We start from the raw sequence: 27,977 nt of genomic DNA on the forward strand, positions 1-27,977 counted from the left end.
GTGAGAATAACTTGTCAGTGGGAGGGTTTAACATCCAATAATTACATTATTATGTAAGAATCCATCATATTTAATGAGCTGATCACTTGATTTGACAGACTGATTAGACAGACTGTAAGACTGTAAGAGTAAAAAATAATAAACTTCCCACTGAAATGTAGTGAATTGAAGTTAAGAAGGATAAGGGACGAGTATAAGTAAAGTACAAATGTCTCAAATAAGTATTCTACGATGATTCACTTAAAAAAAACACACCTGCCATGACCAGTCACAGTCATATTTTAAATGTTTTTAATATATCACACATTTGATTTATTTACAAAAGACAGTGGCTTTGTGACATAAAACTATGTTCTGTAAAATCAATATGAAAAAACAAATGTGTACCAGAAGCAGAATCGTACAGAACACACATATCAACAAATATCAGGGGAGCGCTCGAGGTTGCCCTCTGTGCACGTCGTCTCTCTGCAAACAATAAAAGGTTCACAATGCACGCACCTCTGTTTGACTGGCTGTGTTTTATTTGTATTACCCCGCGTGTCTTCTGACGGGGTATACAGTATTGCCTCCACACTTGTTAAAATGACATCAGTGACTGTCTATCAGTACATTTGGAATGTATTTTCTATCGTAGTGAACTATTAAATGTGTCCAGCAGATTCCAGCAGTGGAAACTGTCGAATGTGAGCATGTCCAGGCATTTTGTGAATAAACTATGGGCAACAACGGCATACTAATGCAGATATACTTTGATATATACCTGTAATTTGTATGACACACAATGTCTGCAAACAGTTTGGCACAAATGTAAAGGCTAAGCATAAGATTTCCCCCAGAACGTATTAAATAAATAAATCAGTCACAGACTAAAACGTCAACATAAAGGCTGAGAGCTCAGCTTATTTGCTGAATGGTTACTTTATACAGCACTTCACAGAACAGCTACAGGCACAAACTGAAAGAAGAACAAAACGCTTTGCATTCAGATGCACGGCCAGAATAAAGGGGAAGACAGCAACGATTGAAATTCTTAATCTCTAAATTCTGAAACTTTAAATTAGCCCGATTCCATTTTATACTGGCTTTATGGGAATTCATCTTTGGGCAGCTATGCAAGTGTGAGTGTGCACGTGAGTCTGTGATTGGACAAACTTATTACAATGACTATACGCCACTAATACTGTAAACCAGAATAAGAACAATAATAATAATAACAACACATAGAAGAACAGAGAACCGAATGATAAAAAACATCACATTTAGAACAATAATAACAGAGGAGCCTCATATTATTCTTTTTCTTGACACAGTGTAACAGGCTGCTGAAACCTTATACTTAGCTTATAGGACAGGCTTACTGTACAAATCTCTAAAGAAAAAGTTCACACTTTCTCTGGCTTAGTTCAGTCAGATTTTAACCATTTTACTTCCCTTTGAGAACGTTTAACTCTAAAACTGCCCCCAGACCTTTATTACTGTATTACATTTATTAAAATCAGACATTGCTCATCTTTAATTTGAGATGAATGAACCCTGAATGACAAAAAACAAGCAAAAAACATTGAACCAGAAGACAAAAAAAGTAAAGGTAACACTGACGAGATCTCTGTCTGACTCAAAATAAACATCTGTCTGGATGACTGCTTCCTCTGTAAAGGGCAGGTCGCTTTGCTTTTTAATGAAAGACACAAATTCACACACAGACAAACTATATCCAACAACATGCATCACCAAATAGCACTTATGAAAAACTCATCACCGTCCTACAATCCACCTTTTTTCTTTTCATTTTACCCAACATCTAATCACTTGCTGTTGTTTCCCTCTACACATTTAAAGAGTTTCATTCCAAAATTGACAAGTGAAGTTAGAATAAAATGAACCACTTTAGGAATTCTTGACAAACTCTTACGACACGAATCACGAGAAAGCTGAAGGACTAGTTTGTGAGCATCAGTGGATGCATATTGGAATGAAACCCTTCACATTCATATTAAAATCATCGCTGACCGTTAGCTTCTGAGGATGATTTCTAACATTTAAAGGATCTTACCACCAAATTTCACCTAGAGTAGCTCTGCAGTCCCTGAGCACCTACCTTCATTGCACTTAAACATTTCCAGTATTCCTTAATGAGCTAAATAAAGCTATCTAAGCACTTCCTTAATTCCTGAAATCCTCACATACTATGTGTGTTCATTTTGTAACTCACGACTAAAACTCAGTGCCTAAGGTCATTACTAATAAACATCCTGAGGTGCTTCCCTACACAATAAATACTGAGGCTACCAGCTAGTCAGTGTATTTCTGGAAGAGGCACTGTGCTGGGTTGGGTGTTACAATGCCCTTCAGGTGGTTCAGTTCCCAGTGGGAGAAAATGAGACTCAACAAGACATTATTGTGTTTGGAGTAGCCCCTAGGTTTCTCCTAACTGCACAGCCCTCTTATTTGCAGGGGTGGCTCACTGAGAGCACAGTAGCAGCAGAACAGTGTGTGACTCAGTGAGTGTGTTTACATGCACGCAGTATTCTGGAGACCAGCTCATACTGTGTCCTCAGAACGAGGATAAGCTGGTAATTTGCATCTTCACACTGCAATGATGGGTGCAGCTGAACAGCTGGTATACAGGCAAAGACTGCAGCTATATTCAGAGTTAGTTTTAGAATTGTACAGTTTAATAATATTCTAAATGACTAAAGTAATCGGTTTGAAATTTGGGGAAGTATTATATCTGCCAGTGAACCGGTTAGCCTGGCTTAGCAAATACAATACAACGATCTCCTTCTGCTTCGTATATCACTTTCAGCAGGAAAGAATATTTTTCTCCAAATATACAGACTGGAACACTTCATGGCTGCTGTAAACAGGCCATTGCTTTAGCTGTAAATTATCAGAATACTGACGCTCAAGTGAACACGCTCACCATAAATTTGACACTTGTGTCAACCCAGCTGCAATCATAAACCCACACAGAGCTGGCATAGCATGGTACAGTACCTAAATTCAGACATGAGTGCAACTTCATGCAAAAATAATTTAAAAAAAGAAATAAAGGAATACTAGCGCTACTCATACAAAAAGCCATTATGGGGAACATGTTAGGACAGGAGGTCACCTGCAAGTCGGGGCGTTCCCGTGGTCGTGTGTTTACAGTATTTTATTTACAGAATGGTCTGCTGCAGTGGAAGAGTGGGGGGAGAAAGCACAGCAAGCCGTTCCTTAGCAGTCATGAGGGAAATCATTGGGTAATTACAGCAGTTTTTGTTTACAGGACAACATACACACTCGCTAATTAGACACATCTTGCTACCTGCAAGGCGTGAAGAAACATTTTTTTCACATAGTGAAATCCTGTTAGATTACAGCATGCATTACTCTACGTGCTAATGCCAGGGGGGTTGTTGTTGTTGTTGTTGTTGTTGCTGATTCGTCCCAGTTGATGACTGTGTGTCCTTACAGGACGGGATGTTGTTGTCTTTCCCTCAGTGCTTCTGTACTCTCATTGTGCCTGGATACACACAAAGGAGAGCTTATTTAGTGCTGCTGACAGCCTGCACAGCCTGGATGAATTAGTAAAATAATAAAAATATAAATGACTCTGTGGCAACCTGGCACATTGCCTTGCTCATTGTGGATGGAAAGTTGTGGCAGCAGCTAATTTTAAAAAGCTAAACAAGTATATTTTTGTGGAACTTGTTCATATAAATAATTATTACATATAGAATTCAAGAACTGATAATGCAGTCCCTGTATTTCACCCCTTTATCTTGAGATACTGAGTTAATTATTCTCCTATCTCAGGATGGGTCGATTTAATCATCTTGTTATCGTGAGAAAACCCGATGTTATTTCTGGGCATACAAAAATACCAGGTTCATTTCTCATGATAATGGGTTAGTTAATGGATGACGTGTTAATTATTTTTGAGATAACAAGATTATTAATACATAAACTTGACCAAAAGGAAAAAGATGTTTTTCCCATGATCTGATGAGAACAACCAGGTTGTTTTCTCAAGATAACGAGATAATTCATCATTATCATATTTAAAAAAGACCATAATAAGTAACTAAACTAAGGGAATAAAATAAAATGAATATAACAGCAGCTGCTGTTGCCTTCTGTAGTATGTTATATATGTTTAATATCTTATTATGAATCATCATCCCTACTTCATTCTGCTTCAGCTGAAAAAAAGAAAGGAAATAATGCATGTCATACCAATCTTTATGATTGTCACAAATCATTTTATAATCTGTTTTTGAGTTGCACACTGTGTAGAGAGTATTACGACTATATAGTTTGATGGGCTATCAAAGGTTCACTGAGGAAACTACTGTATGAGCACACACTGGACTCACCTCTGTCCCCACCGTTCCTCATGTTGGTCTCCTCCTCTTCTCCCCCGTCATCAACTTTTAAAAAAAAACATGAGACTTCAGTGTTAATATTTCTGGTCACCACCGTTTAGAGACTTAAACACAGAGAAAAACATCAGATGCTCGTACGACGCCAACACAAAAACGCAGGGAAGGATACCGGTTGCAGGGAATTTGAAACAGAAACAGGACATAGTCCAGATGACGAAACATATGCAAACCATTAAACATGTGTTATGGACTAACCTGAGTGGAGCTCTTTCACCAGTGATGACATGGTGTTCGTGATTGAATCAGCAGCAACTAATAGATCATTCCGAAGATTTCTAGGTACACCTGGGAAACAGATGATTTCAAACCAGATTAAAAACAGTCGTAGTTACTTGTCTTGGAGTGTAAGGCTTGGCGAAAGGTAGTTCAAGTACAACTGGTGCTGGTGTTTTTGTATCACCGCGTTACTACTATCATCAGGTTATTCTGTGGCCACATTAAACACATTTAATAATGAAAGCTGTTCGTTTCGGGTGTTCGTGCAGACTTACCCTGAGCAAAGGCCTCCAGTACGTCCCCTCCCACCCCTGCCAGACAGTCTTGTGGTGTGTGAGTTGGGGTGGACCCAGCTGAGGTGGAACGTATGGGCATGGGCATGGAGCAGCCTGCACCGTGACTGGGGGAAGAATGAGGGGAGCCTCCGGACTGGGACTGCAACATACAGACAACCATGATCAGTATCATCAGTAAAGTCTATGCTCCAATGCTGATGGAGAATAATCTTTGAATTATTTTTGGTTATTATCACACTTAATCTGTCTGCTCAAAACATACAGATGTATTTAATCTCAGCGATTTATGAAACTAATGTTGAAGGAATCTGTTTGTTTGACTTGTTTAGAGGCAGATGAGAAGGTCAAACACCACTCCTGCTCCTGTATGCTACCATGATATTATATATTCCAGTTTTTATGCAAAGCTAAAAACTGTTCTCCAAACATGTTCAGGAATTTAGAGCTTATTTTGTATAACCAGTAAAATACTTTATTACCAAGTTTGAAAGATATATTTAAGTGTGACAAAGAGGCCAACCAGTGTTTGTAAGTGGCAAAGTTAACAAATAGATGGTACAGTACAGTGTAGACTTTCCTGATGACATACAGGGTTGTTTTAGGTGTGCAAACTTTCAATCTGGGCTAAAAGACGGAGTGAAAAACCAAATTAAATCCAATTAATCTCTTCATCAACACAGCCAGTTCTGGCGTGTTAAGTTGAAGATGTTGTGTTGCAATAACAGATTGCAGCTTTCAGAAGAGACGACCTTTTTGTTTTTGAAGGTGACTTTATTAAAACAAACACAGACACAGATGTGACCAAAAGAACTTAATCCTTATAGGGAGAACAAATAAAAGCAATGGTTTAAAGGCAAGAAAAACTTGGTAATCCTACACTGGCTGGCTATGCTCTGTGTCTCTGTAGTCCACCTTTACTTCATCAAGAAGCTAATGAGAGCCATGTGTGAGTGAGCGAACGGGCCCTGTGCTGAGTCTGGAGCTATATCTCACAGAGAAAGGATCACTGTGTGTCTCTGGGACTGGTGCAGGCCCAGGTTGATGGCTCGGAGCCAGGCAGCAGATGGCCAGCCAGACTGCAGTCACATTAGACGAGAGGTTGTTAGTGCCGATGAAAGGAACAGGTCCCTGACATTTGGGCTAAGAAAAACACAGTTTTCTCAACTAGTTTGGACCGCAGACCTGAGAAACCTGGTTTTAAACATTGTGTCTCAGTATGTGGTTTGGTTTTTGTGCTACTGCTAGAAATAAGTGCCTGGATAAGAGGACTAGATCAGTGTAACCCAGTTAGAGAGTGAAATCCTATCATCTCCCCTAACATCCTTCCTAAAATCTATTATAGAAACCTCCTTCAATCACATCTGTGTGAAGGGGGTTATAGAGGCATTAAACTAAGTGCTATGACTAGAGCCAGGTATTGAGCCTTACAAACTGAATTAAGGGCAACTTACAGCCTGCTTCTGCTCCTCATCCTATCAGCCAGCAAAGGTAAGCAGAAAGGGAGAGCAAAAAGAGTGAGAGCAACAGAATTAAAGCAGTGAAAGAAGAAGGAGAAAGGGATCTTCCGCATGCACCGCACGCCACACATAACTTCTCATCACTGTATTTCATCCAACATGCCAGACGCCCTCAGGCTTTAAAGATGTATCGATTAGCACTGACACTGTAAATGCTAAAGAACATTTAGTTGGATGCTTATTATTATTACTGCTTGTGATGCGTTTTTGTCCCACACATGTGATGTATCCTCACGAAGCAGGTGATGGTCTTACCTTTAGCAGCCTCATGAGTCCCTCCAGCTGCACCATCAGCTCCCGTCTGCTCTCCTGCAGGGCTGACATGCGCCTCTCCAGCTCATCCTTCCTGTGTCTGCGGCATAAGGACGGAACAAATGCTTCAAGTTTCAAGTTTATTTGTTGAGCATGATCTCAAACAAAAGCAATCCAGTTACTTAAACAGCACAACATGACATATTTTTTTCCCAAGAAGATAGAGTACATACAGTTGGTGCAAGCTCTTCCATAATTTAGGAGCATTGAATTATGATTAAAGTCTGAGAATTTGGAGAAGATAGCCATCTTGTGACCTGAAAAATCTGCTAAGCTGATTAACCGGAAGCATTTTGAATATATTTTCTGGAGCCAAACTATGATGCGATCTTTAGACCACAAACTAAATCTGTTCAGTGTGATTACACAATAATTCATAGCATGATGACATGTGTAGCATGGACCCTGGCTTATCATCAACACCCTCTGGTGTTCACTGTCTGTAACTACACTCAAACAACTGCAGCCATCGCTGGTGAGGCTCCAAGACTCACAAACATCTGCAGATTTGAAACATCTCTGCTCTTGTTCTGCCGAAGAAAACACGACATCAGAGCCTTTGAGCCCCGCTCCAAACACAGCGAGCACATTTTGAGATAAAACAGTGACCACAGGTTAATATCCTGGTCTAAAGGCTGAATTCCAAACAGGCTGAGTGAGCTGAACACAAACAAACATGTCCTCTGGTGATATTATTCTATTACTTACTCTGTTTTCTTATTAATAAATATAAATAAATGGATTCCTGCAGGTACAACATTCCTCTAATATGCCAAAAAATGAACATGAAGGTGTATATAATTGACCAGGATTGATGGGTAGCCTGTATTTTATTCTACACAAGATTAAACTATTATAAACTTTTTACTTTGTCATGAGTGTTGACCTTAAACCTCACTGCTGTTTCATTATTTAGGGCAGACAAGATAAACAAGGAGTCATTCAGGGCAACAAGTGCTCAACAAATGTCCTCTCAGGGTGAGTCTCTTCCAAGAACTGAACCCAGGGGTCTGAGCGTCCTGTCAGCATGATAAATGTCCATGCCACTGCTGCTGGTGAAGCTAATTCCAAAACACCCTCCTGAATTAGGAAGGCATTATTTCTACTTGAATGATGACTTCAGACTACATAAATACATCAGCCCTTGTGTGGTCTTCCCGCTCAACGTCTTTAATATATTGCTCTTCCTTCCTTTCGTTGGGAGGAAGACGCTCTTATTAGTGTTTGTGGAGGTGGATGATACCTGAGGAGCCGCAGTTCAGTCAGAAGTGTGGGGTTCTGCTGGGCTTTTTCTGGTGTCGGCTGAGAGGCCTGTTCATGCTCCAAACGGAGCCTCTGGATCTCCTGGAGGATTTCCCTGAATGAGTCAGACAATCAGTTAACTAAACAATATCGGAAGCGGTACAGAGGTTCTTTATTCAACAGCAGAGAGGTCGGTTTCACATGAAAGCTTTTAAATTACTACTTTAGTAGAAGTATGTATAATCAGAAAAATGCTTGCAGAGTGTGTGTGTCCTGATTATCATTATTGATACATACATCATAGTAAGTAATAGTACTTAGAGACGCCACTGCCAACCACTCAATTCATGTTTGTTTTCAGTGAATAAAGGAAACGTGATGTAAAGCTGTACCTGTTTTTGTTCTCCAGCTCGGCAATCAGCTGTCTCTGCTGCTTGTTAGCATCAAAGTTGAAACTCAAATCTGTTGGAGGACATTGTTGCTGGAAAAGAAAATTATCATAGACTGGCTTTAACGACAGTGTACAAACATAAACAGATATATTTTAACTTATTTATTACAAAAATTTATGCCTTGGAGAAATATATAGGCCAAGTTAAAGGTCTTTAAAGTTCCAAAACCAAACCTGACTTTTGGTTCTACTTATGTTTGATATTGTTTATGAAATCACCACTCAGTATATATATAGTCCAGCACTTGCACACCAGATTCAGATTTCCAACACAAGCATGGGAATTCACAGAAAAATGATGCCTGCATGTAATCCAGCACCATACATGTCCTACTGCAGCTGCTTCACATTAGCACCATACAACTGAAACACACTGTATTTGTTGCTGTGCTAAAGTCTGACCATGATCATCTTCGTCTCTGAAATAAGACAACAGTCATTTTGTTTTTGTTTTTCTGACAACTGATCATTTTCAAGTTTTGCAAGTTAGTTATGGAAAACTGTTGTTTTTCTAAAGAAGTATCTGCTGTAAATTAAAGTGTCCACAGATGTTGCTAAAATCAACCAAAACAGAGATGTTAAGGGATTAGCCAACAACTTTAAAGTAAATCTCAGATGTTTCTTATTTCACTGTGTTTCAAATATGTAAAACTGACAGAAAATAATCATAGTCTTTGTAACTGTGGCTATAACACACATAGTGGAGACATAGTGGAGGTTTTCCGAGTGCCAAACAGTAACTTGTCAAAGTATTACTTTTAAAATGCAGGTTGTTTGAAGCCCACAACGGGACATCCTATGAGACACTCACTGTGGAGTTGCCCGCCTCGGCTGCCAGACGGGCAGCGTAGCGAGCGATCAGGCGGTGCTCCTCATCTAGCCTGCTGGGACTCTCCAAGACACTGCCCAAAGTCACAGATAGAGAGATCACAGATAGAGAGATGCATCACACACACACACATACCCACACATACTGTATAAAGCAGCAATGTTTCTAATGTCAAACACTTATGTAAGTAGAAAGAAAAGTTTGTACAGTCAAAGTGGTTATATAAAAGAATTTGCATCAAAAAAACGTAATAAATGAGGTGACCTTAATAAATGACACATGGCTTTGACTCCAGTGTTGATAGACAGTGTGAGATAATTGGGCATAACAATGAACTGCGACAGATAAGAGACACCGCAGCATGCCAAATGCATTTGTGATTGTGCCAATGTCCGCTCTGGCCATTTCATCACTGACTGGGAATGTCAAATAAGGCATGAGACTTTAAATGATCATGGGTGTGGCATATGGCACGGACAGATGACAGGACATATGCTGTTCCTTCTCGGCCGGCGGCCTGCGATTAGGAGTGAAGGAGAGTTGAAATGGTGCTGGGTGCACTCTGACTCTGAACGGAGAGTGAGCGATGATTAAGACCATTAAACGCAATCTGACTTAAAAAAATGCCACATCAACAACCACAGTCCCTGCAGGCTTCGCTACCCAGGCCCACAACACACTGCAAACCAGCCTTAGAACTGACATTTGCATTTAAATCTTATCTTTCTATGAGCAAGATAAAAAAAATAAAAAGACAGTGTGAGATAATTTTAGCTGCTCCGGCTCCTACTTATTTCAAGGGTTTTCTTATTTCAGTGATGGTATCTTAAAATACTTGGCAGATCATTCGACTCATTTCAAGATAGCGTCACCTGACTGAGAAAACTCAGTTGCTCTGCAGCAGAGAGAAAGTGAATCATTCCACAAACATGTCAAAGCGCTTGTTTTGAAGAAGATGTCAAAAAAAAAATGTCTAAATGGGACTCTCTAAATAATTTACAGTCTCGTCCTCAGGCTAAAGCACAGACAGTGCCTGAGGTTTCTTGTAGGATTAAAGTTATACTTTCACATCATCAAGAAGCTGCTTGGGTTGGCTCAGGGAAGGCTGTGACCCTACATGGTCTTTTGGAGTTGGACTGCATGTCTGAGTCTTCAGGCAACATGCTGCTCCTGGCTGTGCCTCTTCAGGGAGTTTCCTGCTACTACCTGAGAAACTGTGCCAGCCTTTGGATAAAGATGCATGTAAAGCCTTGAAGCTCTCCTGGACTGGCATCTTTCCAGCGTATTTTTTATTTCAGCTGCACATTCGAAGCCTCTTTTAAGCAAGCACAACATCTCAGACACTGCTGGTTCTATTTTTGCTCGAAATGGGAAGACGGTGCACCTGAACATTGTGTTCTGATGTGCTTCGTGACACAAAGGCCAAAACTTTAAGAGGCTGAATGTTGTAAGCATCTGAGGGGATGATGCACCTTATTTTAATTGGCAGATAGCATGTATTAAACAGTACGGTAGTATGAGACAAGCTTCATGCTCATTGCCACTGTCTGTTTGCTAGTTATATGGGTCAACTGAGGGTGTTTAATGCTGAAAGACCTGGTGACATCTGGAAACATCACTGCTGATGTGCCCCACTTCATCCTATAATGCGTTTTTGAGTCATTCAGCCAGAAGCAGAGGGATATTTTAATATATGGAAAGCCGTAGGGAATTTATACTATTCATGTACAGTACTCCCCTGACTACAATCATAAGACGCAAGATGAAAATTGGAAAGGTTGCCCCTTCAATTACTCAGATACACAGTAAATACAATCTCTTTTAGAAAATTCTGTGTTTCTGCAGCTATGTTCAATCAGTCACTGCTGTCTGACTGTTACCAGGCAGATGTAAACTCACTCTTACAGTAATTAAATAAATGTGAATTAATTTTTAATTAATGCAGAGTATTTTGCAGATTCTGCTGTTCAGTTTATTTTAATGTCAAGTAATGAACATTTAAGCTTTTATGTTGATGTTATTTAATTGAATATTTTAGCAGTTAGGTTTTACAGTCCTGATGGAAACACAAGTTGCTGCTTCACCGGCCCTGAGGCAGAGCTGTTAACTCTGAATTAAAACCCATCAGGCTCAAGACAGTATTGTGTTTTGCCTTTCCAAATTTTATCTATTGCTGCCGTGGTTCTGCATGGCTAACAGGTATTAAATTGCCGGTTTGCCCTTGGAGAACCAGCTAGCGGTGAGCGTGACTGTGAGAGAGGGCGAGGTAGGAGGGAGCAGATGCCATCTCAGCAGAGCAGACAGTATCAGAGTGCAGACTGTGATGGAGGCTGGAAGCACGGTGACCACACTATTTTTCATTTCGTTTTTTCACTTTCAGCTCTGCACTGACACAATTGTGAACGTGCTTTGTGCTTTCAGACAAAAAGTGGAATCTGAGAGGGTCAACAGACAAGGAGAGTGGTGGTGCTGCTTTTCAGTCTGGGGCACTCGAATTGAGGCAGAGCCACCAGGAGTTCTGCATTATTCAGCAGTGACATCTTTGACTCATGGGCTCTTCATGTGATAGCAGACAGACCAATGCACTGTAGTTATAACAATAGATTCATATTTACAACCTAGATGTGGCGCAGAGAGATGCTGATAACAACTAGTTCTCTGTTTCCTGCAACCAAACCTGCTCTTTCTTTGCTCATTCATCACCTTATCTACCAGCATCAATGCTGATGCTCAACACAACCTATTTTAGAAGCATCACTTAATGCACAATTCCTGCCCTACATACGACAGCTTTGTAGTTGTTATGTCCCCCCCTCAAGGCAATGGCATCATCAGTGCATGACATGTTCCCAAAGCTGCTCTGACTCACAGAGCAAAATGTCAAGACAAAGGTTATCGGGCTTCTTTGTTACTGCCACAGTGAAACAAACCTTAGGAGAGTGTCACCTTCCTCCTCTACATGCTGCAACACAAGATATCTCCCACTGACCTCCACTGGTCTGGATGCAAGGCATCATTTACCACCCCGGGTGTTGCTATCTTTCTGGCTTCCTTCTAACCTGCTCTAATTGTGATCCTGTCAACCCTCAGACAAAAGACTGCACTGCACAAAATGTTCACCTCAACGAGATATTCAGTCTAGTTTTGCTTGTTAGCATCTAATGTTTCCAAAAACACAGAGGAAATCTTCTTCTTCCACAAAGAAATAAGTTATTAGTGGAGTGACCTCAGCCCTTTGGCAGATTTCATGTTTGGAAATGTACATTTTAAGGCTCCGTCTTGCCATGATGGACTTTTTTTGCAGCTCCCTTTTGGGTGTCTGAGTCCTCGGTGTCATACTGTAACCCAGCCCAGAGGAGCCCAAGTGGAAAAAACAGGCACACACACATTCAAGCACTTCCTAAATTCTCCGCCAAAGCTTTCTGCTGTGTTGTGATCTCAAACTGGGTGGATGGTCACACTTCTATTATTTTTCTACACTGGACAGTGACATCCCTTCCCTTCTAATGTGCTGTGGTGAGTCCTAGGTCCCAGAGCAGACCCGTCTTGCAAACACAAATTGCCAGAAAGAAATGTTAAAGAGATGCTGAACACAAAAGGAAAATTTACCCAGCATGTGGAGGACAATTAGACTGTTTTCACGGGGCCTCGGCTGCTATCTGCTTACGTGATAAGGTTCCAATTCTATCATGATCTATTTGTCAAATCAGCCCTTTAAGTAGGAGTGCTCGCATATTCTTCATGACAGCGTAACAAATATTCCTCTATAAATACACTCACGCTGCTCAGATGCAAAAATGTGTGTCAAGTGTGAGAAAACAAATCAAACATCTGTAGTCCAATTTGTCGCGCTATTCTTGTTATTTCCACTGATGAGAGCCAATATGTCACCTATTCTGAGCACAGACTGAATTCTTTGGGATTAAAAGGACTTATTTTGTGTGTGTGTAACTCCAAGTGACATTTTGCCTTCTTTAAAGAATACGTTAGAGGCGACTATCACAAAAGTGAAGCTAATTATGTGGAATAATTTGAATAAAATCTGGAAAAAGACATTTTGCCTGAGGGTGCTTACCTTTTGGTAGGAGTAGGTGCCCCGGAGGACATGAGCATTGTGTCGTTCATGTTGTTGGCCACTGGTTTCGGCTGACTAAAAGACAAGATTAGAGGTCTTTAATGCTACACTGCAGACGCCTGTGGTGCTTATCACCGGGGAATGGTAGAGAGGGCATTTGCATTTTATTAATAATCATGAATCAGCGATCCCGACTTCAATTTAATCCAAATGCACCAAAGAGGGTAGGAGGGGGTGGAGGGTCATTACAAACTACTGAGTGTGGAGCACAAAATGGGCAACATGTTGTACTCGAGTTAACTTTAAATTGTTACAAAATAATTGACTTTTCCAGGAATTTAAATGTGTTTGAGGCTATTAGCCTAAACCCAATTAACATGAGCAAGAGCAACAACAGCCGACAAGAAATCTAATTAAACTGGAAGTGTGTGAAAAACTAGGAAAGGTGACTTTGGAGGAGGTAATTTGCGAGAGTAAACAAAGCTACGGGGTCCATCTGGCGGCTGAATCAGTAGCCCCGGCGAGCTCATTGGGGCCCGCGCCACAGCGTCTCATTAGCAGATCAAAATATCACTCTTCACATCTCAGGTGCTCTCAGCTTCACATTTCACCAGCACAGAAAATAGTAGCCACTCACAACAGCCCTGTAGCTGTAGCTCTTCTATCTGCACATACTGTATCTCTCTTCCATTGTAACTGACTGATTTATTTAAAGCTCTCATTATCACCTAAAACTCAAAGCACTGAACAGTTGCAGATTTGGCCGTTCAGCATCTTTCAGCCAAATCAAACTATTTATATCCATATTGTGCAGAATACTGTTATCAGCATGATAAGCTGAAAGCCTCTTTTTTTTCTAAATGCCACAAAGTGCTTCAACACTTTGCTTTTTTTAAATTATTATTATTGTGCACAGAAAAACACAACAGAAAAGGAATGTGAATCACTAATAATTAAATTCAAATAATTAGCAGCAGCAGTTTATTCATAAACCAAAGTACACTTTTCCTGCATTAATGCGGATGCTCAAGGGTTTGAGCATACACTTTTTAAAGACATGTTACAATTATTTATTGGTTCATACATTTAAATTTCTCTCAGGACTGGACTGGCTCAAAGAAAACCATAGACGATTCAACATGAGTAATTCATCAGTCCTAATTTTTAGTTTCTAAGACCATTTGCACAAACACAGTGTTGCTAAATCTTATGTTTCAAGCAATAAGTTAATAATAGCAAAAGGAAAACACAGCTGTCACCTCTCAAAGCTGCACATGCTGCCTTGTAGTCTCCTTCACGAGCACACAGTGTGCACAAATACTCCAAGTCCAATCTCAGTTTGTGTGAAACACGTTCACCTCTCATTTTTATGCTTATTATCTTGCAGTAATGCACCTTGAAGGTGAGCTCCAGACAGAAGACGAGGCATCGCACTTACCTCTGTGAGGAGAGAAAGCACCTGCCTGGCAAAATACATCCAACTGCTGCTGTTGCCAGATTCCTAATCTGCCCTCAACTGAGCAGGCGAGCATCTGAATGTACTACACTGCTGCTGTCTCCAAGGAAACTCGACGGTCACGTGACTTTATGACGATGTAGATTTTCTCTCCCTCTCTCTCTCTCTCTAGCTCTTCACCGTGACTCTGTCTTTTCACTTCTCTCTAACACATGCATAGATGCTGGAAATTAGGGAAATGCCATTTGCTTAAAATGCCTCAACTGCAAAAAAAGAATAAATCCACTACCATCCTATCAGGACAAAAGCAAGTAACAAACTTGTCTCTGTTGTCTACACTATGACCGCATTTAAATATCTTAACTCTTTCCCTTACCTTCAGCAAGTTACATAAGTCAAAGCTCTTCACAGCTATCCTCCTACAAATATAAAATATAATAAACCATTGTAAATAATGTGGGACAGTAGGGTACAATAAAAAAAAAGCACTTCTTCTTACATAAAAAGGCTCAGTGTAGCATTATTTAATGTTTTTCTTATTTTGAATGAATAATAACACATGTTCTAATTCATTTACATCAGTGTCTGCAGCCCCACGGTTCACAGACAGGACAAACGCTGATTAAGGACACGGTGCGGACATCCAGCCAGTGTCTCAGAGGTCAAATGGGAATGAACTGACACAACATTTAGGTGCTAAGAGATCAAAGTCTGCAATGCGCTAAGCCTCGTCCTACCTGCGTGCACTGAATGACAATGTACTACCCTTGTACTTGGCAGTTGGCAGAGGCACGGAGAAAATTAAGTGTTGTGGTGCTTCACATACACTCATTCAACCTATTTCAGACAACAACGGATGCATGGCTGCCGCTAAAAATAATACACAAACACAAAGCAACCTCTCTTACTGGCATCGGCGCTCCTTTTTCCCCCCGTGAGGCTGTCAGTACCTCGGCCATAAAAAACCAATGGCTCACACTCACAGAAAAGTGAATTATATGCCTATTCACTTCCATTTTAATGACACTGATGGAATCTGCATTGACCCGAGGAATAAAAAAAGACATAAAACAGGAGAAGGCATTTTCAAATGTTGAGGGATTTCTGAGGATTATACCGAGAGTGGGAAATTGGTTGCTAAATATTAACTATGGGACTGAGAATTTGATGCTCTAGCGCGTGTTCCACTTTCATGCAAAGAAGGGTAAGTTGCCTGATTTGAACTCTTTTGGTTTCTAAAGTCTGAAGGTAAGAAGCTGTGTCATAGATTTAAAGTTCCTGAGATGACAGAGCATCCCAAACCTGTAACTTCTCTCCAAAACACAAATCCCAAAGAAACGTGCTGAGAGTTTGAGTTGAGGGGAAAATTCACAAGTCACAGCTCACTGTTGGTTTGTCAGTTTTTGCTTTCAGATGCCAGTAAATATTTCCAACAGCATCAGAATAGCTGCACTCTGTCAGAAGACGATGTGAAGGATTGGACAACTGGGAGACTCGTGTCCGTTCGATTTGGGAGTTTTGATCAAACCTGACGGTCTACCCTGATTCTGCCATTATTACTCACTCACAGGCACTTCTTCAGCCCTCACACACACACACACACACACACACACACACACACACACACCTGAGAGACCACAGAGATGGATGCAACCTCCTCACAGAAAACATTTATCAGGACTGGCAACTGCACTAGTTTTATCATACTCACAGTAAATCTCTCGCTTTCGCTCTCTGTTATGTATCATCAATAAAATGGAGTTAATGTAGACTGAAATTGAAGGCTTGGCAGTTTTCCTGTGACTAATTACCTGAGGGATCCAGTTAAAGGGAAGATTTCTAAAGCCAGCAGGGAAATCAACATGGGACTGGCAGACAGATAATTACTGTTTTCACCATTACATTTTCTGCAATTGACCATTGGTTCTTCCTCCTTCACTCATGGATACAAAGAGTGCAGAAGATTTACAAATACTATGTTGGATTTAAAGAAATAGTTCTTGCTGGGAGGTGCAGAAATTACTAATTGATATTACATGCAGAGCATCCCTAAGAACAATTTGTACTCTTTACACTTTGCATGGACTCCAACTCAACCTACATATTCACCGTTCCGCTTCCATGTCAACTACTAACAGAAACGAATACCTGCATATTTTTACCTGTGTGTATATTCTGTTAGGCTTACGCATATTCTTTGAAAATGAGTTGCCAATATATCAGCTTGTCATCTTGAAGACGTGCACATTTAAATATGGAAGCTTTAAATTGGAGCCAAAAATTGAAAATGGTAATCACCCATGAATACACATTCTGAAAGGTTGTCAGATTTAAAAACATCTTTTTATGACATGGTGGATGACAGGCGCTACTTAATCATCACCCACAAATGAAAACATGAATGCTTCTGCAACCAAAAATAACCTTTTTTTCCCCCATCATCAATGACAGGGATGTTTGGCAGATATCTTCCCTGCGTCAGACATAACAAGAGGCAGAGAGACATATAAACATGAACTGGAGGTCCTACAGTCACATCCATTATCCTAAAAGTCAGTGAACATATGCTAAAATGTCATTTGTGAGAATAAGAGAATGCACTTTGTCCATTAAAGAGAACATAAGAGCAAAGATTTTCTGAAACGTCTATCCCAAAAATGAACATTTGTGTCAAACAACCAGTGCTGGAAGAACACGTTTAGCATTCAAATAGGGGAATATACTTGACACTATTATTATGATTATTATTATTATTATTATTATTGATTGTCAATTGCAGCTAGTTGTGGTGGAGCAAGTTTTAAAAAGATAAATCAGAGAAATGAGTAACAAGTAAGCTATTACAAGTAAACCAATAACTTATACACTGTACTTGAGCTAATGTAGGCGCTTTCCACTAGTGAAAAATAACTATTGTGTCTTTTTACAGTACTCAAACAGAACCACCATGATTGAAACATTATTCTGAGATAAAGGATAAGGATCTAAGACCTTGGGGCTATAAAGTCCAAAATAACCAAGAACCACAAATGGACAGAACTCAGTATTTCCGAGGCCTCCGTCATCTCAAAGAATCAACACCACAGCCACCAAGTTTATTTTGATCGATATTAATCTACTAGGGCGATGTGATTTCATGCTACACAGCCTATACCACGCTGGCTAATCCAATCGCCTCATCTCTCTGCTGGGGGAAAACATCCGGGTCGACGGCTGATTCTCTACATAGCGATAAATTGTGAATTAATGCAAATGTAAACATCATCTTACAGGCATATGTTTGGGCACAGTGCAGAAAAGTCCCCCGCCAGCAGGCAGAGCCTGGATGTGGGAACTGAATCAGAGATGATGGTATCCATCATGCAGTAAAACAGGAAATCCTGCAGATGTAGTGTATTTATTGTATGTTGTGTCTATTTCTCTTGGCGTTCACTGAGCTAGTTTCTCTCCCGTGATGAAACTCTCTATCAATTTCTCACTGACACTTGCCAGAAGCAAAAGCAAATACAGACATCTTAGATTTATGGTCGTGACTGGAATGAGAAGCAGAATTTCGTTATGAAATGTGCCATGAGACATGTCGAGTGCTAAAATGAGGAAGTTGAGAAATTTCCTGTGATCCTATTAATGTCATCAACGAGCAAACTCATAAATCACTCCTTTATTATGAGACATTATTACATTTTGTCCTGGTGGAGGCCCAAAGTGTCAGACTTTAGGTTCAACTATGATGAGAAAACGATGAGGTGACCTTAGCAACGTGGACTACTGCAGATGTGCCTCAGCGGTGGAATTGATTATGGAAATCATACTATCTTTCAGTTGAAATGTAAATGAGTGTGCAGGGCTTAAGACAGCAGCAGAATACTGTATAATGCATTTCCTATAATGACTTCCCGGCGCCTGAACGCCTGGCGTGTGAGATTTATACCAACGTCCCCATTTCATTGCCAACAGACTGATGAGGACGACAGTGCTGTTAACGGCAGCAGCCACTGAAACTGGCTAGTTTATTAGCATTCCCACGTTAGTAAATAATGAGGAGCTGGACATCTAAGGGAGATGGTGCTCAGTCATGGAGAGACAGCCAAATGGAAAAGATGGAAACAGTTACATGACAAGAACAGGCTATAGATTATGAGCACACTGGGCCTTGCTGTTATTGATCAATTAATCAGTTGGGTTACAAACGCCTTGGAACTTACACAGTATGGGTGAGTTCTTGTGGTCTCTCCGCCTGCTCAGGGAACACAGGATGCGGTGGCTCTCCGATGGGGACACAACCTAGAGATTTACTGATTGCATGGCTCAGCTTTTTGGCCGGAGACTTCTGTGAGGAGGGCAAAAGAAAACAAAACAAAACAAAAACATTATCACCTCGTCTTTTGTTTCCACTGCTGCCAATGTGTTGGAGTAGCAGAAACCATTTAAAGCTGCTTCAGAGCTCATTTACATAATTAGGTCAACAGTTTGTTTATTGTGTCAAAAGTGTGGATCAGCAGCTGTTTGTGCGAACTCAGGGCTTGTATCTGCAACTTCACACACAGTGTTGTTGACTGCTACAATCCAAATGACCCTACAAGCTGGAATCTGAAATTCAATTTGGTTATTATGCTGCATTTTGTGGATGTTTTTGGAATGAGGGATAAAAACTCTGTGTATGCTACTGTGGAATATAACACCATGTAATTTAAATGTGGTATAATGACCTTGATTGATGGACCTCCAGGCCAAGTTAAATACACTGGATATTTCAGGAGGGGGGGGGGGGATCTAAATTATGAGTACGCTGATGATTATGACTTGGATATTGCATGAAGTTTAAAAAATAACAATCATAAAATTAACAGCAGACACTACTCAAGTGATGCTTTTAAGTGCATCACTGTAAAACCTTCATACTAGATATCTCTCAAAGGTGAAACACTGTAATGTTGTATATCTAGCCATATTTTCAATCATGGGGGGGACAAAGCAAGTAAATGGCATACAGGGGAACAATGTTTCATAGACACACAATTTACATCAATTTGTCACAAAAGTGCAAAAATCATCCAGAAGAAATTGATCCTAGTTGTCATGATAAATCCCATTATGGTTCATATTTCACATAGTGTGTTGTGCTTCATGCTTTCAGACATGTCATTCAAGTCTTGAGGCGACACGTTCATTCTGGGAATTGGATTTGGGATCCAGCGCCTTTAACTTCTCTTGTTTCAATTCATAACATAACGATCAAGCTTTGAGGCAAAGCAGCAACGCGACAAATTCAGTCAATACTATTTCATTTGCCAAAACAACTAAAACCCCATTAAATTCATCTTGGATTGTTTGCAGAGGACAGAAACGTAGGACTACAGCCACGTTGTAAAATCACTCAGCATCCTCAGATTTGAATTGTTCAGAAAAGCAACAACACAACACAGACTTGAGCGTGATCGTAGTTTTTGTCTTACCCAGGATGAGTGCTCTTTCATCTGGTGCTGGTTGCTATGGGGACCATTGGCATGGCCACGCCAGAAGCAGCTCTGACAAAGCTGGTAGCCATGGCACTGTTGGCACCGATACCGGAAACCCATCATGCTCTCGCTCCGGCAATATGAACATTCCACCGGATGGAAGACTGAGAATTGGAGAACCATAACTTGTCAGCTTCAAGTTACTCACAAAAACCTCAGAATACAGTTGTTTTTTAATTTCACTTGTCAAGCAGTTTAATTCTAATTTAATTGTAATCACTCTTTTAATTGTGACAATGCATCACATAATCTTTATTGATACTTTAGAAGGATGTGATGTATATTATGAAAAGAGTAATTTTAGTGTCAAACCGGTACTTTTACCTTCTATTGTTATTTCAAGTAGACTTAGGATACTGTACTTTTCTGTAATTGTAAAAGTGAAATATTTCTATATTGTTTATCAGCGCTTTTAATTAGGTAATAGACTCACTGCCCACAGCTCTAAAAGACTCTAAAAGACAATAAAGCCCCTTTAACAACACTACTTGTCATTTTCTAAACGTGTTAAATTGCTTTAATAACATTAATACATGATGCAAAATAGGTTTTTATACACTGTAAATACTTGAGAGAAAAAGAAATCTTACCATTTTCAACATTAGCAAGTCGGTGCATGAGTGGTAGCCATATGAGACACTGAGGAGGTGGATCTGCCATCAACACATCCAAAAATGTGTTCAACATGATCTTCTTCTAGAAACAAACACAGACGTGCACAGTGTAGTTATTAAATGAGAGTTTGTAGTTATTACTAGAGCTGACTGAAGAAAGTGAAGGAGAACCTACCTGCTGAGGGAAGCACGTCCGCACTGAATGCTCTGTGTAGCCAAACGAGGGGCCTTCAAACACGGCTGTGGGGAGTTTCAGCACCTCCCGAAGAAACTGATCAAACTTGGCAAACACCATGACTCCACTCGAGTCTGAGATCTGTGAGAATATATCTGCAGGGCAGCAAAATATGATGCTCGTTACTCTCAGCCAAAACAGGGTAAAAAACGTTTTACTATTTCTGTGAATATTAATCATTATTATTTATTTGAAATAACACAAATGCCTTATATTTAGTCTTATATTTATGTTCCAACACTGCCCCTATGTGTTTAAATTAAGCAACTACACAAAGAATTATATTGTTAGTAAAGACAGTGGAAATATAGCTTGCACAGCTGACCAGAGAATGAAAAAGCTGCTAATTTACATCCCAAATTTCTTCCATGTGATATGTAACATAGTCAAATAAATACTCACAGCGAAGTTTGTCCACAATTTTCCCTCCACACATTGTTGCCAGCATGGCTTTCATTGAGAAAACTGTCAACTTCCCATGGCTTTCACTGCAAGGACAAACAAATAAATAATGAATAAAAAGAAAAAACATGATTCTGCAAAGTGAGATTTTTGGAAGGGCTAATAGTATCATCTTAGTATTGAGCTGCATAGTATTAATCAGCAAAATGCATTAATAAGCAATAAAATACATCTTTTTCTCATATTTCCCTGCAGTAACTTTACAATTGTCTGGGATGACCATTGCTCTTGGCTCCTAATATCAATACCAACATGTTTTAGCAAATGACATTAACACCTAATTGTCGTTTGTGGTCACTGTGCTGTTGTTTTCTATAATTAATTTAGTATTTGTGAAGAAAAAGACATCTATAACTAATAAAAAAAACTGTACTGAAACTCATTTAAACTTGGAGTTTTCTTAACTAAGCCTTCAGTCACAGATTCACTTGGAAAGTACAGGTCATTATTAGTCTCAAGACCCTTCAAAATATCTTGTACTTGCCAAGACAGACAAGGTCTTTCATTTCAAGATTCATTTAGCTCTGGCTTCCGAGCAGAGGTAACAGAGCACATGAAAGCCCTTCTGCCTAATTCAGTTTGGACCTCAGGGACAGATAGTGAAACCACTTCCTGTGATCACAGACAGTCATTTCCACAAAGTTTCCCAGAGATATGGCAGCATGAATAATAACGGAGCGAGACGGAGACAGCAGCTCTAAAGATAAAAGTAAACTAATTGACTGTTCTGTGAATGGACAGAGCAGGCAGACAATCAATTTGAGCACACAGGGTACAAGAATGAGCACAAGCTTTACGGTCAATAATAAACCGGATGTACAGTAAAACATCACCAGGGAAACATCAGCTGATTCATATGTTGTTTACACACCACACACTAGTAGAGGCGAAGAACGCCAGCAGATCTGAGTCTGTAACGATTTAAAACTGGGTAAATAAATTGTTTGAAATGAAAATTTAGCAAATTCATAATAATGTTGTGTGATTGTTAGTGTTGTTTTATTCAGAGTTGATTTATCGCTCATTTTATAAAATAATATGCCCATGACATAAATCTTTTAGATAATCAGTTCAATTAAACCTCCTTAACCACTAACACAGTATACTCACAACACAATTTATGACTAAGACGAGGAAGCAGCATGATAATTAATGTTATTATAATAGTGTCAAGTGCAACAGACTACCAGTAATTACATTAGCTGTGTGTAAGTTGATTGTTATTGTAAGGTTTAAATGCTTTTCTGAAAAAGAGGTCACTGTGGCATAAAGTGAGGATTACTTTACAGGATAATAGCATATTAAACATAAGCCACCAGAAGCGACTGCTCATGTCTGACGATTGCAACGCTTCAGTTGAATAGTGTCGTTTAGTGCTGTGTGTTTCGCTGCCTTGTGTCTTCTCCTATCCAGCCCCCAGATGTCACTGTTACCCTCTCTTTCCCCGTCAGCCCACCTGTATCTTGGTGTTTGCAGATTGTTACCTGGACCTGTTTATTCCTGCATGTTTTTCTGGATGCTGTCTGCCTTTGTCTGAAGCCCTGAAGTTTGCCCGCGCTGGATTTGTCTGTTAGCGTGGACTCAATCCCTGCTGTATCCAGACCTGGTGTGTGTGTCTGTGTTTTTTTTCTTAAACCTTCCAATAATCCACTGCGTTTATCATATTTGCCTGTCTAGAGGGTGATTTGCATTTGGGTCCTCATCTCTTGGGTCCTCAGTTAAACAAAAGAACCCCTGCCTTTAAATGTTATGTGGCTTGATGAATATACTGTACACTCACAATAGCTTCTGCGGCAACCCTGAGCATTGACCACCTGCCTCATACCTGTCATAAGTGGCCACCATGAAGTTGAGCAGCAGCCCAATGGACTGTTCCACATTGATCTGGTGGGTGGTGGGCAGCCGCTTGTTGAGCTGGTAGTAGATGGAAGACAGGATAGTCTCCAACCGTGATACATTGATCTCAGCATTGTAGTCCAATGTGTTGAGTCCATTGTCACGAAAGGCTTCGATCATGTTCCAGACATCCACCAGATGGACTGAGGGGGGGGAAGCAAACACACACAATGATCAATCACGTCTGTATTCATGCTGGAACGTTTCCACTGGTTACACAATGTCATAATAACAGCAGAAAGGAAAATCTTTAAGAATCGAAATACTCTTACGGTTGCATCTCTTCTGCACAAACCGGAGCTTGCAGGCCGTCCTATAAGTCGACAGTCTGATTACATCGAAGTTTTGAGCTCCTGAAAGACAAAAGCAACAACAACAAAAGAGTCTCAACAAACGTTCCTGCAGAATGCTCTCAGATGAATGCTGAGCTGGTTCCCTTTAATGAAATGAAATGAAACTCCCTACAAACACAATCCGGCTTCCTGAAGGTGCATTTAAACACTATCACTGTGTTCGTGTGGGAGGAATTACACTGTATGTGTGAGGGACCACGCATCTCCTGTGCAACTTAGAGGCGGTCATAGGATTACATGAGCCGGTGCTGACTGTGAATAGTGAAAAGAGATTTCTCTCAGTCGACTCCACTCACTCATTTCCATGAAGAGCTGTCTCTTCTCCACCATGGCCTTGCCCCGTTTACTGCCTTCCTCGATCATTCTGTGGGACATCAAACAGCAGAGCGCGCAGTGATTACTGTACAGACAGCAGCGTGGAAGTACATGCAACTCACAGCTTCTTGCTTTATACACAATCACTCAGATGCCATTCAGTTTTAGGAAGATATGATTCTTGTCTGACAGAAATGTTTACCTACAACTCAAGTAGAGTAAAGATTCTGATGATTGTGGTTGCGTTACGGGGCTTAAATGCACAGATAAGCTTTTGAACACTGGTGGATTAGATCATGTCCACCATGGCCATCAAAGTATATTAGTCATTGCTCTGACAAGTTACTTAAATATGTAGATTACATGCTTTTTGTTGACTGTTCAACAGATGATGAAACCAGTTATAGAGCTATAGGACACAATCCAGGCTACGAAAGACCAGAAATGTATACGATGTATTGGCTCATTTACACATGGAAATGAAAATAGACTACCAGTCTAAGGTGGCAGCTGTGGTAAATCTGTGACTTTTATTCAAGTTACAGTTCTGGGAAATACGCTTGTTAAATAAGAAAACTGATACCAGTCACATATCTGTACAGTAAATATGAATTAAACTACAACTAGCAGCTGCTTAGCTTAGCTTAGCTGAGCACAAAGACTCACAGAGGAAACAGCAAGCAGTTAATATATTGTATCGCATTTGTTTAATTTGTTTATGAGGAGGTCATATGACAGATTATTTCTTGGCTGGGTCAATTTTGTGCAAAGGTAAACAGAAAAACAGCAACTTTCCCTAATGTGTGTGTTTACAATTTGCATTTATATAAGAATAAAAATGTGCCTCCTAATGCTGCTGTGTTTGAAAAATTATATAATAGATTTTGGACGGTGCCTGAGTCAACTGTGTCATTTCAAAAGGGATTCCTTTTCTTGGAAGTTTGTTTTGCTCCAGCTTCACACTCCCCTTTGAAAAAGTTGAGGTTTCACCGTTTCATTCATTCCCTTAGTCTAGTATTCTTCAAAAGTGTCATCAGGGGTTTTAATGTGGTGGTATAAGTCATTTCCTTTAAAGTAGATGTATTTTTCTTCTTTTCCATTTGAAACTGAGATATTTAATAGTGCTCTAAAGGTAATATTACCCTATGTTCTTATGAAGTCAAGATATTTTTCTGTGTTATCAATAACTTAGCAGCATACACCTGTGGTCTGATGTACTGGGAAACTGCCTCCTCCTCCTTATTTACCTGTCTCTGGCTGAATGTCAAACACAGTGAAGCCCTAAACGCCGACCCTGTGAAGAAAAAGCCAAATTGATGCAGTTAGTGAAGGTGTCTTTCGATTTGATGTCGCCATTACTACGAGAGATAAGCTACTCCTCGTGGACAATATGTAGTGGACTTTTAAATAAGTAATTAACACCTCCCCTCGCTCCGTCCTTCAAGGACTTAATTAACTCTCAATTTGTGCTTTTGTTTGCCTCCTCTCTCCTCCTGTAGAGATATTGGGGAGCTGGATAGGGAACATTCCTCTGCCCCTGGTCTGTGCAAATGATAATTCTCCATGACATCCCGCTCAACAATGAATGCATCCTGTGGGCTAATGACACAGACTGAGCCGCAAAGGAACCACTTAATGATGGGACACAGAGCCCATTACGGTTGGACAGTGACTGATGAGTGCTGGGTGCTTCAATCAGCCTCAGACCAGGAACCCAAAACATGTCTAGATCACATGCATGTTCACATGGAGCGTTGTGACTGGTGGAGGGTATCAGCTGACCAGCAGAGCGTAAGCATGGACTACAAGGTTCTGCTACCCTCAGGAAATCTGCAGTCAGGGAGGTGTCCTACTATTTGTTTTTCTTCAGAGACACCTTTCTACTAACAATGAGCTCCGTACTGTTACGGCAGAATGTGTTTCCAGTCACAAACTTGCAGCTCTGACTTGTGTTGAGTGGTTCATATTGTTGTTTACTGGCACCAAGAAAGGTCCTTGATGGGGCTCCTTCCACTCACATGCTGCGTTATTCAATACAAGTATTATTTCATTTAGATACGTTCTGACTGTGGCTGCAACAAGCAATAAATCCTCACTTTTGAGAGCCTGAAACCAGAGAATGTTCTGCAATTGTGCCTGAAAAATTAAAGATAGTTATTACCAATTGTGTGTGTGTGTGTGTGTGTGTCAACTAATTAATTTAATCTACTCATCCTTTCACATCTTATTATAATAACTGATTTCAAGACCACCAGATGGCTGCATTTTAAGACAGCAATAAACCACTTTGTGCTAAATCAAACAGCAATTTTAATGCTATCAAACATTATTGTGGCAAATCTTAAAAATAACTCAGTCAGAGTAAACGGAAATGTTAATAGGGTTATAATGGCACATGGATAAACCAGATCACCTAATAACTTATTAAATCAAATATTAAACAGAGCAACAAAATTAAGGGGATATTTTTGCACAAGTACACTTTGAGGGAAAGCGTAGAAAGCACTGGCTATGTGGTGGGAGACCCAGCAAACACATGTCAGCAAAATAACACAATGATTCATTGTAAATATTCAGCCTATGAAGTAACTGCAGAAATTCATGAGTAGGCAACTCGGGCCTTGGTTTGGCTGTGCAATGTGCAGACAACACTGTGACAAATGCTTCACAGCAAATGACAGTTTAACTGATATGATTATTATTTTATGTAAGATAAGGAAAAAGGCGCAGGTTTTTAATAATTAATAGACGAAATAAATCCCCAGATGAGAGCTCGTTCAAAAGCACAGAGCAGAATCAGAGAGATAAAGGTCGCAATTAATGGGATTTTCAGCCACTTGCATTCATTCAGTTGCACATAAATAACAGCCTCATAGTAGTTTTTTTTTTTTTTTTTTTTTTGATGCAGTAAGACTGGGTAGTGATGATCACAGGCCTGTAAAGGTGCATTTTACTGTAACCGCACCTTCAGCTTCGAGGTAATGACAACATCCTTTGACGCGAGTCAACAGAAGGACTCGGTTACTGCAGTATCTCCCTTCAGCTGATATCATTCACTTCTCCGTTTCCAAAAGCCTCAATTCTCACGGTGAGCAATCCCACAACACTTCAAATCCACTTCTGAAGCGACGGCCGAGCACAAACGCAGCCATATTGCTGATTTAACAGCATTTTTACCTTATTTCCGCAATGGCAATGGTGTGTCGTGATGCCCATCATCATTTGTGTGTGTGTGTGTGTGTGTGTGTGTGTGTGTAAGAAACAATGACAATCCTGCATATTTTCAATTCTCACCGGTGTATCGACAGAATGAAGGAGCACAGCAGGGAACTGGCCTTTAACGGAGGAAAATCACGCAGGTTGCGTTTAGAGCATCATCATCATCATCATCATCATCGGCAGTAGCAGCAGCAGCAGCAGCATCAGATGGGGAGGATAAGTGGTCCAGGGTGAATAAGGAGGATCTTTCCTCCGTGATTCAGAGCCGCACTCTCACCTTTAATGAATCCACGCGTGTGTCCGCCGATGTTACAGCTGCCTGAGCGATGAGAAGCGGCTCCGGCCATCCATCATCATATTTCAGGCTCCTCTCCCGTTTCATTCGACTTCAGTCTTGTGAACTGCGGTTGTAGCCGCACACAGAAATGTACGAGCGCCCCGCTCCGCTCGGCATCATCAGCGACCCAGCGGCAGAGGACGGCAGAGCAGAGCGCAAGCAGCCTCGGAGATGCCATGCGCGGCCACCTACTATATTTT

General features: G+C 40.4%; 1 protein-coding gene across 6 annotated transcripts; it reads right to left on the reverse strand.

Moving 5' to 3' along the window:
* Nucleotides 1-326: 326 nt before the first annotated feature.
* On the reverse strand, nt 327-27,884 carry dtnbb (dystrobrevin, beta b). Of its 6 annotated transcripts, XM_026339432.1 has the most exons (20): nt 27,516-27,884; nt 25,469-25,515; nt 24,203-24,270; nt 23,826-23,906; nt 23,483-23,696; nt 21,598-21,683; nt 21,136-21,290; nt 20,937-21,042; nt 20,284-20,450; nt 19,033-19,157; nt 13,372-13,446; nt 9,279-9,369; nt 8,409-8,497; nt 8,018-8,131; nt 6,718-6,814; nt 6,397-6,417; nt 4,925-5,084; nt 4,629-4,718; nt 4,365-4,418; nt 327-3,511 (listed from the first exon to the last, which is right to left on the reverse strand). In XM_026339432.1, exons 3-20 carry the CDS (start codon nt 24,267-24,269, stop codon nt 3,486-3,488), a joined length of 1,818 nt encoding a protein of 605 aa, XP_026195217.1. In that variant the 5' UTR covers nt 24,270; nt 25,469-25,515; nt 27,516-27,884; the 3' UTR covers nt 327-3,485. The 6 variants fall into 6 exon arrangements, with proteins under 6 accessions (XP_026195217.1, XP_026195214.1, XP_026195215.1 ...); XM_026339429.1 differs by lacking the exon at nt 13,372-13,446 and having other exon boundaries at nt 27,718-27,884; XM_026339430.1 differs by lacking the exon at nt 13,372-13,446 and having other exon boundaries at nt 20,937-21,039.
* Nucleotides 27,885-27,977: the final 93 nt, after the last annotated feature.

This window comes from Anabas testudineus, chromosome 22 (assembly GCF_900324465.2).
Source record: "Anabas testudineus chromosome 22, fAnaTes1.2, whole genome shotgun sequence".
Taxonomy (NCBI): domain Eukaryota; kingdom Metazoa; phylum Chordata; class Actinopteri; order Anabantiformes; family Anabantidae; genus Anabas; species Anabas testudineus.